Source organism: Galleria mellonella, unplaced genomic scaffold, assembly GCF_026898425.1.
Source record: "Galleria mellonella isolate WM207_F2 unplaced genomic scaffold, CSIRO_AGI_GalMel_v1 utg424, whole genome shotgun sequence".
Classification (NCBI taxonomy): Eukaryota; Metazoa; Arthropoda; class Insecta; order Lepidoptera; family Pyralidae; genus Galleria; species Galleria mellonella.
The window spans coordinates 724046-742500 of record NW_026442097.1 but is presented as its reverse complement, the minus strand read 5'-3'; the positions used below and the strand labels follow the sequence as shown (position 1 = coordinate 742500).

The 18455-nt window shown below is 37.2% G+C and overlaps 2 protein-coding genes across 2 annotated transcripts in view; one reads left to right on the top strand and one right to left on the bottom strand.

The window, feature by feature from the left end:
• Positions 1–18455, bottom strand: part of LOC113515688 (uncharacterized) — a 58036-nt gene that overhangs the window by 33657 nt on the left and 5924 nt on the right. The window lies entirely within an intron of this gene.
• On the top strand, positions 16399–17733 carry LOC128201416 (uncharacterized). The gene is made up of 2 exons (XM_052898250.1): positions 16399–16620; positions 16828–17733. Exon 2 carries the CDS (start codon positions 16828–16830, stop codon positions 17731–17733), a length of 906 nt encoding a protein of 301 aa, XP_052754210.1. The 5' UTR covers positions 16399–16620.

Genomic DNA, 18455 nt, shown 5'->3' with positions numbered 1-18455 from the left:
TTTGAGAATCGATTACACGTGATTCAATTATGTACTCCGATTTAAAACTATCCGAGTGATCTTAAAATTTATATCTACTCTAATATTATAAAGAGGTAAGATTTGTATTTTTGTGTGTATGTATGTTTGTAATGAATAAACTCAAAAACTACTTTGCCGATTTCAAAAATTATTTCACCATTAGAAAGCTGCATTCACCCTGAGTGACATAGGCTATATATATTTATTGCTAGAAAAGATTAGGGATCCTTACTAAAACTTTAGTAACGTAACTCAAGGTGTAAAAAAATGCTATAAAATATCTTTGGTCGCGTGCGCTGCGGAAACTATTGGTGATAGAACAAAAGTATGTTCTACAATATTGAAGGAAATATCAATAACTACAAAAAACTTCGCGACACTATATGTCCAACTATTATCGTTATGTCACAATGACCACTTTTTAAAATGTTGTAAAAATGTCTACCCGAGCAAAGCAGGGACGGGCTGCTAGTTATTACATAAAAAGCTAAGACCAGCAGATTTTATTCGTAAAAACAGATATTAAACCGTGGTATATTTTGAATTAGGTATCTCTCACTATACTACCGATTTTAAAAGGTAACCAACGTATCGGCGATTGAATAATAAAATCCAAGTGGCCACAGAAGGGGTTTTTTTTTGTATTGGATGAAAATGGAGTGGTAACCCCGCCTGCGCTAACGGGATGCGCTGGCGGAGCACCAGTAAAGGGTGATAGATGAGAATGAATACAGGCCAGTTAGCCCATCGTGATGAATTCATCAGGAATTAACCATGATAGTTTCCAGGGGGAACCGCGAGGAGGTCGACCTGGTCGGGTATATTGCTAGCAATGGGATTCTTAGTGTTCATTACTAACAATCCCTTTCCCCCCACAGGAAGTAATTAGTACACAATATATTTTAAAATTTAGATCGAGGATTCATAATTGCACCAAGCTTTTGACCTACAACTCAGAATTCCATACAAGAAAAATAGACGCTTCAATGGAGACGAAATCAATATGGGACCAACACGACCCAATGCAAAAAGAACCATCAAAATCGGTTAAGAATGCATTACGTAATCGGCTGACGTACAACTGAATAATTTAATATTTTGTCCCATAAAAACAAACTACTTCAATTATGGCAAAATTAGTTATTTCAATTTAATAACTTAACTACTGTATCGATTTTAGTAAAATATCTACGGAACTGAGGCATAGACAGAACTAATCTAATGGTATATTCTTTCAAATAAAAAAAAAACCCAAATCACAATTAACAAAGTCGTGAGATAAAAAAAAAATCAAAAAGACAAATAACAAATTGTGAATCTCCGTTTTTGAAGTTTGAAGTCGTCTGCAAATGCAGTCAAAAACCCCCTATTCACGAAAGTCACAGCTAAAAATATATACTGCAAAAACAAAACAAACGGTCGGCAACAACAACCGCGACGCGAGCGTAATGTATGCGAGTGAAACCGCGGACGGAAAATAGGCAATTCGAGTTAATAGCATCGCCTTTCTCCGTTATTATAATAGTAGTGTGAAGGACATGCAAGTCGCAGCTAGAGTTACAGCGATTTTAAAGCGATACGCTTAAGCCAAATAATCAAGTGGGGGCGGGAGCGGGGGGGGGGGGGGTTTAGTAATGCGGACTGCTAATTAATGGTAACCCCGCCTGCGCTATCGGTATACGCTGACTGGGCACCAGTGAGGGATGATAGGTGACGATGAAAAGACAGGTCAGTTTTTTTTTTATGGGTAAAAAGGGTATGGTAACCCCGCCTGCGCTAACGGGATACGCTGGCGGAGCACCAGTGAAGGGTGATAGATGAGAATGAAAACAGGCCAGTTAGCCTATCATGATGAAATATGAAATATTCATCAGGAAATAACCATGATAGTTTCCAGGGGGAATCGCGAGGAGGTCGAGCTGGTTGGGTATATTGCTAGCAATAGGATTCTCAGTCTCCATTACTAACAATCCCTTTCCCCCCCCAAACAACTGATGTTAGGTGGGGGTAGAAGTGGGTTATATATAGCAATAGCTATATATTTTAGTTACAATATATATATATATATATATATATATATATATATATATATATATATATATATATATATATACTATATATATATATATATATATATATATATATATATATATATATATATATATATATATATATATATATATATATATATATATATATATATATATATATATATATATTATATATATATATATATATATATATATATATATATATATATATATATATATATATATATATATATATATATATATATATATATATATATATACTGGTACAATAACGAATATGTCAAAAGTCTGTTATCCGAAAAAATTATATTGGATAACAGACATTTAGCATATTCGAAAATAGATATCCGACCGATATAGGCGATATCGAAATGGCTGATGACCATTTTTAAATCGATATACAGATATCGGATCGGTATTCATATTATCAATGCTTAAGTTGAGGGAACTGTTGCTTATGGAGTATAAACAGTCTTATTGCTATTAGGTAGTTCTCTCTCAGTGTATGCCGTTAGCGCAGGCGGGGTTACCATACCATTTCCACCCATCAAAAAACAAAAAAACATCATTTGTTTTACACCCATAGTATAAGCTTCACTTAGACCACGTACTGTGTTTATGTACACGAAATGTGTACAATATAGCTATGTTTTTTAAGCAACTTATAATGGTAAACAAGCTGACGGTCCACCTGATAAAAAGTGGTAACCGTCGCCTATAGACACGAGCAGTACCATGGACATAACAGAGTATACTGTTTCGCTCAAGATACCCCCCATGCGTTGCCATTCCTGAGGAGTAAGGTCGGTATGTAAAGTGCATGCAGGTGGCTCAGGACCGTTCTTATTTATGGCAGTCTATGGGGGAAGCTTATGTCCAGCAGTGGACGGATAATGGCCGAGATAACAATGATGAAGGGAAGTAAGGTATATGAACTAGGTAATACAAAATTATTTGTAGGGCCTGACATTTTTTAAGTCGGTTAAAACGATTCCAAACACATCGCGTGAGAGACGGTTACCAGCGAAAGTTACGTCACGCGAAATTAACTGCGGAGTATAGACGTTTTGGTATACAATTTACATAGGTACCGGCGCTTGATTCGTGACTTGTAAAGGTTTCCCCGGGGGAGCAAGCACGCTTGTCAAACACGTGAAAATGTTTATGCATGACGAGCAGTTTCCGACCAACTTAAAAAAAAGAGGTTCTAATTGTTTGTAATTTTATACGTTCAGTTGCATTGCAGGGAGTCAGTGGATGCCGGTGGTTTAGATCGTTCCTTATGGCGATCTGTGGGTAAGGCCTATACCATATCAGCCTTTAACTGCCCACTGCTGAACATAGGCCTTCCACATAAGGGGAGTTCTGCCAGTAGTTGCCACGCTTGGCAGACGGATTGGCAAAAGCAGTTAGGCTTTAGAGGTGTTTTAAGAGGAAAACTGCTGCCCATACCTCGCCCTCCCTTAGTCGACTCTAACGACACCAATCCCATAGATGGGCGGAAATTGCGTAAAACAAAAATACACAAACAACAAAAAAATGTTAGACTCCCACACTAACTGAACAGTTTGTACGCACCCTATTAGTATAGGTGTTAGTGGCGATAGATAGATATTTGTTACTCTTTCACACAAAAACTACGCATTTGAATAAAATTTGATACAGGGACAGGTTACATCCTAACTTAGTACATAGGATAGTTTATGTATTAATTCACGAGGATACAGGATGCAGCTGGCGTTAAATAAACAAAAAAAGAAATAATTAAACAATTAGAAAACAGTAACACGAATAGAATATCACGAAATGAACACACTATGTAGATAGATACATTTACGTAATTGGAAATTATAACAAACCAACGTATTTACGTGTCGGCAGGCGACCGCGTAATTACGCAACGCTTGCGTAATCCACCGGTGTGCACTTGACGGGTCTCCTTTGTGGAAAACGTTACCACAAGAGAATCGTTAATTACCATCACAAATAATCACAAATACAAATAAATTGTTCGAGACGAATACCTGTTTGACTGATTACTGAACATGTTGTTTATTTATTAACTATATCCCGCGATTTTGCTCGTGTGAAACAATACATAAATTATCCTGTGTATAAGGATAGAACTTGCCCGTGTACTAAATCAATAAAACCTGTAGATTTACAAAATAATTATGCAATTTTGTGTAAAAAAAAATACATTTTCTGAAATGGTCACGTAATCATAGAAGATCGCAAAAAATATTCAGACGAATTGGGAATCTCTTGTTTTTGAAAGTCTTTTTATGCAACTTAGAATGGCAAACAAATTGACGGCTCATCTGATGGAATGGGGGTAACCGTCGCTTATAGACATGAACAGTACCATGGACATAACAGAGTATACTGTTTCGCCCATGATACCCTCCATGCGTTGCCATTCCCGAGGACTCGGGTGTTCTTTCTCTGAACCCTGTAAATTCACTGCCATATCCCACCCTTCAAACCGAAACACACCGATGCAAACACAACTGCTTCACGGTAGAAACACAAAAGGTGGCCAAGCAAACGAGTTTTATACGAAGCCTCTGGTATTCCTTACTAATATAAATGTGGAAGTGAGTTTGTTTGATACCTTATAGCGCCTCAACTGGTTGACCAATCAGTATGAACATATCCTGGTCACGCAGACGAAGCCGCGGGTAAAAGCTAGTACATCATAATTAATTGTATCTCTTTATGGGCCGTCCTTCATTGAAGTCTGTTAAAAATAAACCTAAAAACCTAGTGAACTGGAATCGAACTGGCTACACGCGTCGAATGTATCAATAAATTTTCCATTCACTGAAGCACGTGTAGCTGTGAAACATTATAAATTGTGAAATTATAACATACTCCGCTATTTATGGCCGATAACTGTTTCGAATTTCATACTGGAACATAACGACAAAGTGGCCGTGTGGTCCCGGCATAGAATGAGCCACCCCTTCCTTTCCCGTGGGTGTCGTAAGAGGCGACTAAGGGACAGCGAGGGATGGGCAGCAGCGTCCCTTTTAAAACATCTCTAAAGCCTAACTTCGGTTGCCAACCCGCTTGTCAAGCGTGACAACTATTGGCTAAACCCCCCCAAGGTGGAGGATTATGTTCAGCAGTGGACAGTTAAAAGCTGACATGATAATGATAACGACAAAGAAATTTACGTAATTACGTACTTTATGTACTATTTACGTAATTATGACCAGTTAGCCCATCATGATGAATTCATCAGGAATTAACCATGATAGTTTCCAGGGAGAAACGCGAGCAGGTCGACCTGGTTGGGTATATTGCTAGCAATGGGATTCTCAGTCTCCATTACTAACAATCCCTTTCCTCCCAAAGCAGGTCAGTTAGCCCATATGGAATTCAGCACGATGGTTTCCAGGGGAAACTGCGTGGAGGTCGACCTGACAAGGTATATTGCTTACAAACGATCCCTTCCCCCCATATTGTAATTATTGTAAATGGGTTTGTCAAGGTAACAGTGGAAAAATTGGTAAGAAATAATTGGCTCCTATATAACGTAGTCTGTATTTTGGGCCTTAGGCGATTGACCGCCAGTGTCCGCGGTTCGTTGAACCTGTGACCGCGAGCTCCTTGTATGGTACTGCAGATATAAATCGATATTGGCACTAATTAGGGTTCCTCTATGCATATGAATGAACCTCGTCGAGCCACAGTAACGAGGGCACGTCAATTCTAAAAAAAATGGTCATCCCACTTAAGTTATGAGTATATCAACTTTGGGGGGAAGGGATTGTTAGTAATGAGGAGGTTAGTCCCCGTTGCTATCAATGTACCCTATCAGGTCGTCCTCCAAGCGGTATCCCCTGGAAAGTATCATGACAAATTTATCGTTAATGCGTCATGAGAGGCTAACTGGCCTGCGTTTTCATCCTCGCCTATCATCCCACACTGGTGCACCGCCAGCGTATACCGTAAGCGCAGGCGGGGTTACCATTCCATTATCACCCATAAAAAAGAAAAAAAAAAACAGAAACTAAAGTACTCAACCGGTTTTGACAAAATTTCTACGGGACGAATTTGTAAGTATATCCTTTCAGATAAGAAAAGACTTTTCCACTGACAAAGTAATAAGACAGAACTGGTTTTCACTGGTTATGTCACAACTGAAGTCGTTTTTCTTTTTTGTTGAACGCAATCTTAATTATATAGATAGATAGATAGATAATTTATTTACATTACTTACAGCACACAAATTACAATACAAACATACACGTAATACACAGCAAAAGAGACAAAAGAATAAAAATAAAAAAAGCACAAATAAAAAAAAAAATACAAAAACAAAATATATAAACTAACAACCTCCCTTCTTTCCCTTCCTCCATGCGTGTGCCATAGTAACACAAAATGGTCACAACTCAGTTTATTGCTATATAATGTAATAAGAAAGAATTTCTGGAGATTTTAAATTAAAAGAAAAAAAAAAAAACGATAGCAGCGCGGGCAACAGCTGGTTAAGTATATCCTCTAAGCACGTATCTTCAATCACTGAAACTGACGTCTAAATTTCTATGTCAAAACTTGAAATTCCTATAAATCATTTCTAATAGTCTAAATGTGAAAGTTGGCCACCTCTTTGCACCATAATGGCTTCACTAATAACTATAAAATTTGAAATACACACACTAAGTGGAATGAGGAAGGACATTTTTATTTATTTATTTATTTATTTAAATTGTACATACATACATACATACATAGGTAACAATGGATGGTAAAACAATAGAAGTCCTCTATGATCAACCCCATCTATCGAGGTATACAAATTTGCAATTATATACGGAAAAAAAATATATAAAAAAATCAACAATGTCACATTTATAGTAAAAAAATTATAATATTATGGAAATTTGACATACACAGACATAGGCATAGGCTACTTTTTAATCCGGTCAGTGTCAAAATATCACGGTAACGTGGTCAAAAGTCACGGGTAAAAATTAGTACCTATAAAAAATTAAGGCATGATAGAAATAAGTAAGAAAGTAAGAATGGCAGTTACCTCTCGACACCTGTACGACTTTTCTTTCGTAACACAGGAGGCAAACGAGCATGCGACTCGCCTGATGATAAGCGAGCTAATCATTGAACATAAAATTTCGCATATACATAGTGTTACGAAGGACACAGGATACTTATTCCGACAAAATTTCCCCGGTCAAGAAGTAACGGACATAGCTAATAAAAAAAAACAGGTTATAACCGTTATTAGCTGGTGATGTCATCGGAATAATTATATTGCTCCATCAGAATCGTTACCTAGTGTGAGTTTAACGTACATTCACGTTATTACTAGGTGAGGAGGCGTTTACATCACTAAGTTTTTTTTTTTTTTGATGGGTGAAAATGGTATGGTAACCCCGCCTGCGCTAACGGGATACGCTGGCGGAGCACCAGTGAAGGGTGATAGATGAGAATGAAAACAGGCCAGTTAGTCCATCATGATGAATTCATCAGGAATTAACCATGACAGTTTCCAGACATCACCTAAGTATTGAACTAAGAAAATGTTATACGGCCGTATAACCCTACCAAATTCAGATACAACCTGCTTGCACACTTTCTACATAAACTGTGTCCAATATATAATCTAGTAATGTAAAATTTGTCATTGACAAATAATTGACATATCAAATATTTTCTATACACTAGCCTGCTATGAATTGAGAAAAATTACAACTGGTGTGTCTTTCGTTCTCTTTTTACTGCATAAGGAGAAAAGAGGCAACCATATGATTTACAGTTGTTATTTTATCATTCCTTCTATGTAATTCCTTAGTAAAAATAGCAGCACCTCTAGCGGAGGCTTTCGGAAACTGAAATTTCAGATATCAACATAAACGTGTATGTATGTATGTGACTCAGGATATCAGTAACTTAAATTATTTTATTATATTTATCCAGTGCGTATCAATGAATATTTATTGACAAATTAAAATATAATAAATCAGATACTTAGTGATGCGCCCATCTTTAATATAACCGGTTATTATTACATTAATTTTTTACATTTATAATTTACATTAATAACGTTAACCGGTTAGAAAGTAGGCTCTGTGGACACACACGACTGTTTCTTTGTATCTACATTTAGTTACGTCCTTATTTCGCAAAAGAGAAATAAGCAGGATGCCGAGTTCATTGTTACATTAAATTAATCGCCCGTTGAATCTGGTCTGAACCAGTTTATACCATACTGTATCTTTTTTAGGTCATGAAATGGCAAACAAACTGCGGCCCACCTGATGAGTAATTTAACCGTCGCCTAAATGGAGAAAAGGATTGTCAGTAACAGAATCTAAAACGCCCCATTGCTAGCAATATACCCTAACCGGTCGACATCCACGCGGTTACTCCTGGAAACCATCGTGGTTAATTACTGATGAATTTGTCACGATGGGCCAAAAAACCTGCTGTCATCCTCACCTATCATCTCTCACTGGTATGCCGATAGCGCAGGCAAGGTCACCACTTCACTTCCAATCAGCCAATAAAAAACAGTGGGGGAAAGGGATTATTAGTAATGCGGACTACCAGTCCCATTGCTAGAAATATACCCTGTCAGATCGATCTCCACGTGGTCCACCCCCTTAGAAACTATCATGCTGATTCTAGCATTTCAGGTGTATTCACCACGATGGGCTAATTGACCTGCCTTTTAATTCTTACCTATCATCACTAACTGGTGCCCCGCAAAAGGGATTGTTAGTAATGGAAACTGAGAATCCCATTGCTAGCAATATACCCACCAACCAGGTCGACCTCCTCGCGGTTCTCCCTGGAAACTATCATGGTTAATTCCTGATGAATTCATCATGATGTGCTAACTGGCCTGTTTTCATTCTAATCTATCACCCTTCACCAGTGCTCCGCCAGCGTATCCCGTTAGCGCAGGCGGGGTTACCATACCATTTTCACCCATCCAAAATAAAACTGGTGCCCCGCTAGCGTTTACCGTTAAGCACAGGCGGGGTTACCATTTCATTGCCATCCATTAAAAAAAAAAAACATAAAAAAACCATCGCCTAATATAAAAAAAAAAAACATAGATAATACGTAACAGATTACACCTATGATTGCCCGACGCGTAGCCATATTGTAACAAGACAAACACATTAAAAAATTATTTATACAATATAAATAATCATAAAGCACATAATACATGTATCTTTTATTTACTTAAATAAAATCTATATATTAATATGTGAAGCAAAAACTTTGTACTCATTTTTACGAAAATTGCACGGACGGAGGAGTATGGAATTTGATACACTTACAATTCATATAGAGAAGGAGTGCCGAATGATAATATTTGTTTTAAATTAAGCACAAAAAGTACTTTAAAATCAATAAAAAAACAACATTAGACACACACTACCATGTATTTAACCAGAGGGAGACTTTGTACAAAAGTCGATTGCTTGGGTACCTCTGTCCTATTCGTGTTTCTACCGTGAAGCAGTTGTGTTTGCATGACTGTGCTTCAATTTGAAGGGTGGGATATGACGTGAATTTACTGGGTACAGAGGAATAACACCTGAGTCCTCAGGAATGGCAACGCATGGGGGGTATCATGGGCGAAACAGTACACTCTGTTATGTCTATGGTACTGCTCATGTCTGTAGGCGACGGTTACCACTTTCCATCAGGTGAGCCGTCAGCTTGTTTGCCATTCTAAGTTGTATGAAAAAAATACACGCATTATATACTCTTTTGTTTATTGTTAAAGTCTGCGGTCGAATTGAGAATAGATTAATATTGTTTGCCTTTAACATTACTTGTCCATAGTCTCACTGAATGTCAAACGTGACCGTGGTACATTCATTCATTACAATATATGTTATGGTCGAATTTCGATCACTGGACGATCAGTAGTTCTTTTAAAAATTAATCGGAAATGTCAAATGTTACGTGCCCATTTCGCGAGGTTACGAAATGTCAAACATAATTGGACATTTCGTAATTATGGCGCTCCTAAAAAGCATAATTTCGAATAGGTACATAAAATATGGATAATTTGTAAGTGAATTTTTTTTCTTTAATACCTCCCCTCCCATGTAGAGACATTGTCCAGTTACAATCTTATTATAGTTAAAGATTATATCCCATAAAAAAAGCTGACTTCAACTGTGAGAAAAGCAAGTTATTTTCAAAGACAAAGTCAAAAATTTTTTATTCTGATTAAATACCAGAGGGAGACTTCGTACAAAAGTCGATTGCTTGGGTACCTCTGTCCCATTCGTGTTTCTACCGTAAAGTAGTTGTGTTTGCATGGCTGTGTTTCGGTTCGAAGGATAGGATATGGCGTGAATTTACTGGATACAGAGGAACATTACCCGAGTCCTCAGGAATGGCAACGCATGGGGGGTTTCGTGGGCGAAATAATATACTCTGTTATGTCCATGGTACTGCTCATGTCTATAGGCGACGGTTACCACTTTCCATCAGGTGGGTCGTCAGCTTGTTTGCCATTCTAAGTTGTATAAAAAAGAAATCTATAACAGCACAGATTGCTTGGCAAATTCGTTTGGAAAACATTCACTTAAACATTGTTTTAAAAAAATCTACTTTAATTGTGGCAAAAGCGGTTGTTTTGATTTAAAAACTGAACTACTAAACCGAATTTGATAAAATTTCCATAGAACAAATCTTTAAGTATATCCTTTCCGATAAAAAAAAATAATTTTCCAAATCGGTTTACAATTGATGGAGTTATGAGGTGACAAATATAAAAACAAAGGAAAAAAATAAAACCGACTTGAGAAACTCCCTATTTTTGAAGTCGGTTGAAAAGTATATTAGTAAGATTATAATTATTAATAATAATTAATATATTTTTTTTTATTGGATGAAAATGGTATGGTAACCCCGCCCGCGCTAACGGGATACGCTGGCGGAGCACAAGTGAAGGGTGATAGGTGAGAATGAAAACAGGCCAGTTAGCCCATCATGATGAATTCATCAGGAATTAATCATGATAGTTTCCAGGGGGAACCGCGAGGAGGTCGACCTGGTTGGGTATATTGCTAGCAATGGGATTCTCAGTCTCCATTACTAACAATCCCTTTCCCCCTTCAATAATTAATATTAATAAATTAAATTCGTAATTAGATCATGGCAAGATTGGTGGGAACGACAGGAAACGCTGATAGGAGGAACTGAACAGGAAGTCTCGTTTCGTCATCACACAATCATTAGTAATGTACAACAAAAGCATGCGTCTTGACTCATTAGCAATCCGTTCAGGTGTACATACACAAATACACATAGTCATAGACAACGCAACACACATCTTAATTTTTCTTTTGTTGATGGGTGAAAATGGAATGGTAACCCCGCCTGCGCTAACGGGATACGCTGGCGGAGCACCAGTGAAGGGTGATAGATGAGAATGAAAACAGGCTAGTTAACCCATCATGATGAAATCTTCAGGAATTAACCAAGATAGTTTCCAGGAGGAACTGCGTGGAGGTAGACCTAGTTGGGTATATTGCTAGCAATAGAATTCTCAGTCTACATTACTAACAATCCCTTTCCCCCCACATATCTTATTAATTAATATTATAAATGCGAAAGTTTGTAATGATGGCTCGATTGATGGATGTTCCTCTTTCACGATTTGAAAGAAATTCAAATTTGAAAAAAAAACAGACTCCAATTGTAGCTAAACCTGTTTTTTTACATTTAAAAACTAATTTACTGAACCTATTTTGATATTTTTTTTTATACAACTTAGAATGGCAAACGAGCTGACAGCCCACCTGATGGAAAGTGGTAACCGTCGCCTATAGACACAAGCAGTACCGTGGAGATAACAGAGTATGCTGTTTCACCCGTGATACCCCCCATGCGTTGCCATTCCTGAGGACTCAGGTGTTATTCCTCTGTACCCTGTCAATTCACGCCATATCCCATCCTTCAAACTGAAACACAGCCATGCAAACACAACTGCTTCACGGTAGAAACACAAATAGGACAGAGGTACCCAAGCCATCGACTTTTGTACAAAGTCTCCCTCTGGTAAAATTTCTATAGGACCAATCTGAACGTATACCTACCCTTTTAGATATGAAATGATTTTTTCAAATCGACTGGGAACCCATCCTCACACGCTTGAAACTAAACGGTCACGTACAGTGCAGTTTCGAAGGAATGTTCCCCCGCGAACACTAAGGCTGTGGAATGAGCTCCCTGCCGAGGTTTTCCCTACAGACTACAGCATGGGGTTCTTCAAAAAGGGTATATTTAGGTTTCTTCAGGGTCGGCGACGCGCACGTGGCACGTTTACTATTAGAGCTGGCTGTATGCTTGTTTTCCATGGTTGTTGTATAAAAAAAAAAATTAAAACGTAGACTCTATCTATATGTTATTGACCAATGTATGCACAATAACCGAGTTAAACATTGCATCATCGTGCATCAGGCGGTAGGTATGTCATTACACAGCCATTAGTCAGTTTGTTGAAGAGAAAGATTTGTTTGTAATTATTTATTAATTTGATTCATAATTAACTTATTATTCGACAGGTTAACATCCACGCAGTTCTGTAAATTAGGTCGACCTCCACGTGGTTCCCCCTGGAAACCATCGTGAACAATTCTTTTTGAATTCGTCACGATGGGCTAACTGACCTGCTTCATACTCACCTATCATCCTTCACTGGTGCCCCGCCAGTGTACACCGATAGCGCGGGTGGGGTTACCATTCCATTATCACCTTTAAAAAAAACTGGCCTGACTTCATCCCCACCTATCATCACCCACTTGTGCCCTGTCACTGTCAACCAATAACACATGCTAGGTTACCATTCCGTGTTCATTTATTTAAAAAAAAAAAACAGCTAATTAAAGCTAGTTTTTTTTAGCTAAACTATAAATTATAACAACGTGATATTTGTTTACAATAACTAACTAAATAAATTGGTAATGAAAAAATTATGATACGAAGTATTCACACAAAATCATTAACACGAATACATCTCTTCATAACCTGAACAGTTTACTTCATGTTTGTGTTCCGGTTTGAAGAGTGAAATATGACAGTAAAATTACTGTGCACTGCCACTCGAGATCTTAATAATAACACGGGAACGCGCTAATGATGCCTCATGGGCTGGGAGACGTAGCATTTGGCAGACTTTATGTCCGATTCCCACACTCTTGTACAAAGAACTAAATAATACGTTTTTACAATCGACCTGAAATTGACAAGGCAAATGTTAGACCGGTCGGATGAGTTTTTTTTTTAATCACATTATGGGTCAGTTTTAAAGAATTTTCAAAAGGAGGAGAGATTCAATTCGCACTTATTTTGTTGTCACAGTCTATCCTGAATCTAATTTGATTTTATCCTATTGAAATTGATACATTTTACTCCCGCATTGATCCCCTATTGAATTATTAATTTTCTTTCTAGTAACAAAGGGTAAATCTTCTTGTAGACACATGTTTCTATTTACTAGACATTTTTTTATACAACTTAAAATGGCTGACGGCCCACCTGATGGAAAGTCATAACCGTCGCCTATAGACATGATCAGTACCATGGACATAACAGAGTATACTGTTTCGCCCATGATACCCCCCATGCGTTGCCATTCCTGAGGACTCAGGTGTTATTCCTCTGTACCCTGTAAATTCACGCCATATCCCACCCTTCAAACCGAAACACAGCCATGCAAAAAATATATTTATGAATATTAATTGAAATGTTTAAAATCATATTTAAAAAGTATGCACTGAGATATGAGTAAAGATAGACACGGATAGAACAAAACCGTTATAAGACCGGTTGAATGAGTCATGGTATTTTTTTTTTGATGGGTGAAAATGGTATGGTAACTCCGCCTGCGCTAACGGGATACGCTGGCGGAGCACCAGTGAAGGGTGATAGATGAGAATGAAAACAGGCCAGAGAATGAATGAGATGAATTCATCAGGAATTAACCATGATAGTTTCCAGGGGGAACCGCGAGGAGCTCGACCTGTTTGGGTATATTGCTAGCAATGGGATTCTCAGTCGCCATTACTAACAATCCCTTTCCCCCCTGAGTCATGGTATTTAAATATTCTCTTTTCTGTGATTGCTTTCTGCAAGGTTTTTTTATTTATAATCTGTAGAAAAGTTATAAAACGGTATTTCCTTCTATTACATTATACAATATAACAACAATGACAAGACGTACTTCGAAAACAGTTTTAACTTGTGAATAGGGATGGGAATTGTTAATAAACGTCTTAAAAATGTTAAAACGTTGAACTTTTTTAGCTATAAAAATGGTGTAAAAAAAAAAGCGCATAAAAAGACTTTTACATTAATGTTTACCCAACTTTAAAAATGAGGAGATAATAGCTAGCACAGTCAGTTTCACTAGTCGGTTTATTGTCAAATGTGTATTAAGATTTTTAGAGCTTTACTAAATCAATAATCACAACTGATACTTACTCACGATAAAATATATTAAAGCGGTAAGTTATTTATTAACAGAGTTCAAAAAATTAGGTTCTAATTGGGTTGTATTTTCTTATGTTTGTTACCTTACAACACAGTGAGTTGTAAACCGATTTGGAAAATCCTTTTTTTATCTGAAAGGATATACTTACAAATTATTCCCGTGGAAATTTTATCAAAATCGGTTCCGCAGTTTAATTTTTAGACCAGGTTTTGCCATAACTTAAGTCAGTTTGTTTTTCTTGTAGAACGCATTAATTATTTACTATTTTTTTTTTCTGTACTTTTAAATACCCATCTCCGTCTATTTTTCCATATTATAACAGGAAGCATATAGATACGCATCAATAGAAAAACAAATATATAATTTATACAGAAATGTATTGTTATTTCCGTGTATTTTTTCTTTTTCTAAATCCCGATAAATAACAATCCAAAGTTGGCGAAACTAGTTATAACCCAATAACGCGTGGGCCGCGATCACTGTGACATTCGCTAACACGTTACGGTTATCCATAACGTGTTAACGATATATTATAACTATAATTAGCCCGTTGACCTTATTATTAATATTGTGCGTTCCGTTTCATTGACCACGTTACTGATAGTGGTTGAAATATCAACCTAGATTTGAGGTTAACGCGGACAGTAGGCAGATACATCATTTTAGGTTTTCGTACGTAGACCGCTATCTGTTTGTTATTATCTCTTAGATACGAGAGCTATGTAGACCGTATGGAAAAAACAATTATTATATTTTAGAGCATACATATTTCGAATGCCGTGTGTTAGACGTGACATATGATGACATAGAATACGCCACCCCTACCTTACTCGTGGATGTCGTAAGATACGACTGAGGAAACTGAATGGTAAGCCTAAGTGCTGTTGCCAACCCGTCTGCCAAGTGTGGCAACAACAAACAAAACACCCCCTTACAAGGGGGGAAAGGGATTGTTAGCAATGGAGTTTGACAGCCCCATTGCTAGCAATATGCTTATTAGCACGACCTCCACGTAGTCCCTGGAAACCATCATGGACAATTCTTGTTGAATTCGTCACGATGGGCTAACTGACCTGCTTCATCCTCACCTATCATTCTTCACTGGTGCTCCGTCGGTGTATACCGATAGCGCGTGTGGGGTTACCATTCCATTATCATCCATTAAAAAAAAACACCCCCTTATCTGGAAAGTAACTAGTTAATAGATTAACCAGTTAATTAAACTGATACGATACGACATTTCGAATGACAGCGGAAGGCTCGCCCCTTAAACGTTACATTCTAACATGCTCGGCGAAATGTGGGCATCAGTGTTACATTCAACACAATGGCAACAGTCCACAAATACCTTTAACCATCATCAAGGAATCATCAAATCAGCATTTAACTGTCCACTGCTAAACATAACATAACATTTATTTTTTTCCTCTATTCAAAAATTCACCGCTTACGTATTAAGCGGTTCGCCCGATGCTTGACTGGAAGAGAACACCGTCCAGTGTTAAGCCGAATGTAGATCTATTTTTACTGTGCATTAAAGTCTAACTAAATAAACACAGGTCTGCCCCTATTAGGGGATTTTGCCAGTAGTTGCTATGAACGGCAGGTAAGTTGGCAACCGCAATTAGCCTTTGGCGATGTTTTAAGAGGGGCGTTGCTGCCCACACCTCGACCAATTAGTTCTGTTAATCGCGTCTTACGACAGCTACGAGAAAAAAAAAGATTATTCAGGGATAGTTAGGGATTAACGGCTGTAAGCATGTTGAGATATTTGTTTTTTTTTTTTTTTTTAATTAATCATCTTCCTATCCTTACCCCAACTATTAGGGGAGCACGGGGGAATCAGAGCCACAGGGTAATGAGAGCTACTCTAGTTTACATGCTTCTTGACAATTTAGACCCTGTTTTGTTTTAACGTAATACAAAAGGACGCGGGAGGGGCATATGCCTCGTTGCGTCGCCGTTTAGTTGACTTTTATTACACAAATAGATCGCACGTCAGTTTTTTTAGCTATTCATCTAATTTTTGACAACATTCAAGGACAAATTGTGAGTTTTTAATTTATTTTATTATTAGTATTGCTTCTTTTATCTTATAGATTTATCATGAGAGTATCGTATAAAAAGGTTAATTTATGTAAATAAGCAATTGTATTTTGACAATTATATGAATACCTAAAAATGAGTATTTGGGGAAATGGGAGTCGAATGGCTCTCATTACCCACTTCATTTCTTGTAATTTTTTTTTTTTTTAGATGCCTCGAAAACGAGATAGGATTACGGAAAAATGTCAGTGGACTCTGGATGTACTACACCGTGCTATCAAGAGAGTCAATGAAGATGGAATATCTCTGCATAAGGCCGCCCAAGAGTTTAATATTCCATATAGTACTTTGCAAAAAAGGTATCGCAGAGCAGTACAAACCAATCCTCGTCTCGGAAGGAAACCAATATTTTCTCCAGCTCAAGAACAAATTTTGGCTGATCATCTCATTCACATGTCGAATCTTTTTTACGGCTTAGACTCCATGAAATTTAGAAAATTAGCATACGAGTGTGCTGAACAGTTGAAGTTATCTCATAATTTTAATAAGGAACTTAAATGTGCGGGACCAGACTGGCTTGAAGGATTTTTGAAAAGAAATACTAATATCAGTGTTCGCAAACCTGAGTCAACTAGTATTAACAGAATTGAGGGATTTAACAGAGAAGAAGTAGAATTATTTTACAAAAATCTTGAGGAACTAATGATAAAAAATAATTATGCAGCGCACCAAATATTTAATGTAGATGAGACGGGAGTATCTACAGTGCAGGAACCAGGAACAATTTTAGCAAAAACAGGTCAAAAACGAGTTGGTACTGTCACTTCTTGGGAGAGAGGAAAGACAGTCACTGTTGTTTGTGCAATGAGTGCTTCTGGCGTTTATGTGCCTCCAATGTTTATATATCCGAGACAACGTCATTCTCCTCTTTTAGAGAAAGATGGTCCTCCGGGTGCAATTTACGATTGTTCAAAAAATGGATGGACAAATGAAAATCTATTTGTTAAATGGTTGCAACATTTCAAAATGTTTGTAAAACCGAGTGAGGAGAACAAAATATTGCTTATTCTAGATAATCATAACAGCCACTCCACTTTAGAAGCATATGAATTTTGAAAAGCTAACTACATCAACATGTTGTCTATACCACCACACTCCTCGCATCGTTTACAGCCCCTAGATATAACATTTTTTGGTCCTCTAAAAAAAGCATACAATCGCGAATGTGAGCTATATCTCAAATCAAAAAATATGATTAAAATCACAATGTATGACATAGCTGGCTTGTTTCAAAAAGCATATAGTAAAGTGGCTTCATTGGATAAAGGCATAAGTGGTTTTCGCGCAACTGGTATAAATCCAATGAATTCTAATTTATTTAGCGATGATGACTATTATGTCATTAATACTGGTGTCACTAATATAGTGGATGACACTATTGATTCTCAACATGCCAAACAATGTAATCAGAGCTGTACAATATCAGAGCAGATCGAAGAAACTCGATCACATGAAACGTTGACTACTAAAAATACCTATAACAGTGATAAATATGTCAAAGAAATTGCTCCCTCTACTTCTAACATTAATTCTGTGCTGGCAATAATATCTCCAAAACCATCAACTTCTCAGGGGATTAGAAAACGAACACAGAAACAACATTCACAAATCATGACTGCTACACCAAAAAAAGCTGTATTAGAAGAAAAGAAGAAGAAACGTCTTATGAAAGAAAATAAAATACCAAAAGGGAGGGGTAAAAACACTAGAAAAAGAAAGACAAAAATTAACAAGGCAAAAGCAAAAAAAGTCCTATTTAAAGATGATACTAGCTCATC

Excerpts from the sequence above, each read along its gene's own strand:
- LOC128201416 (XM_052898250.1), top strand. The coding sequence starts at position 16,828 with ATGCCTCGAAAACGAGATAGGATTACGGAAAAATGTCAGTGGACTCTG.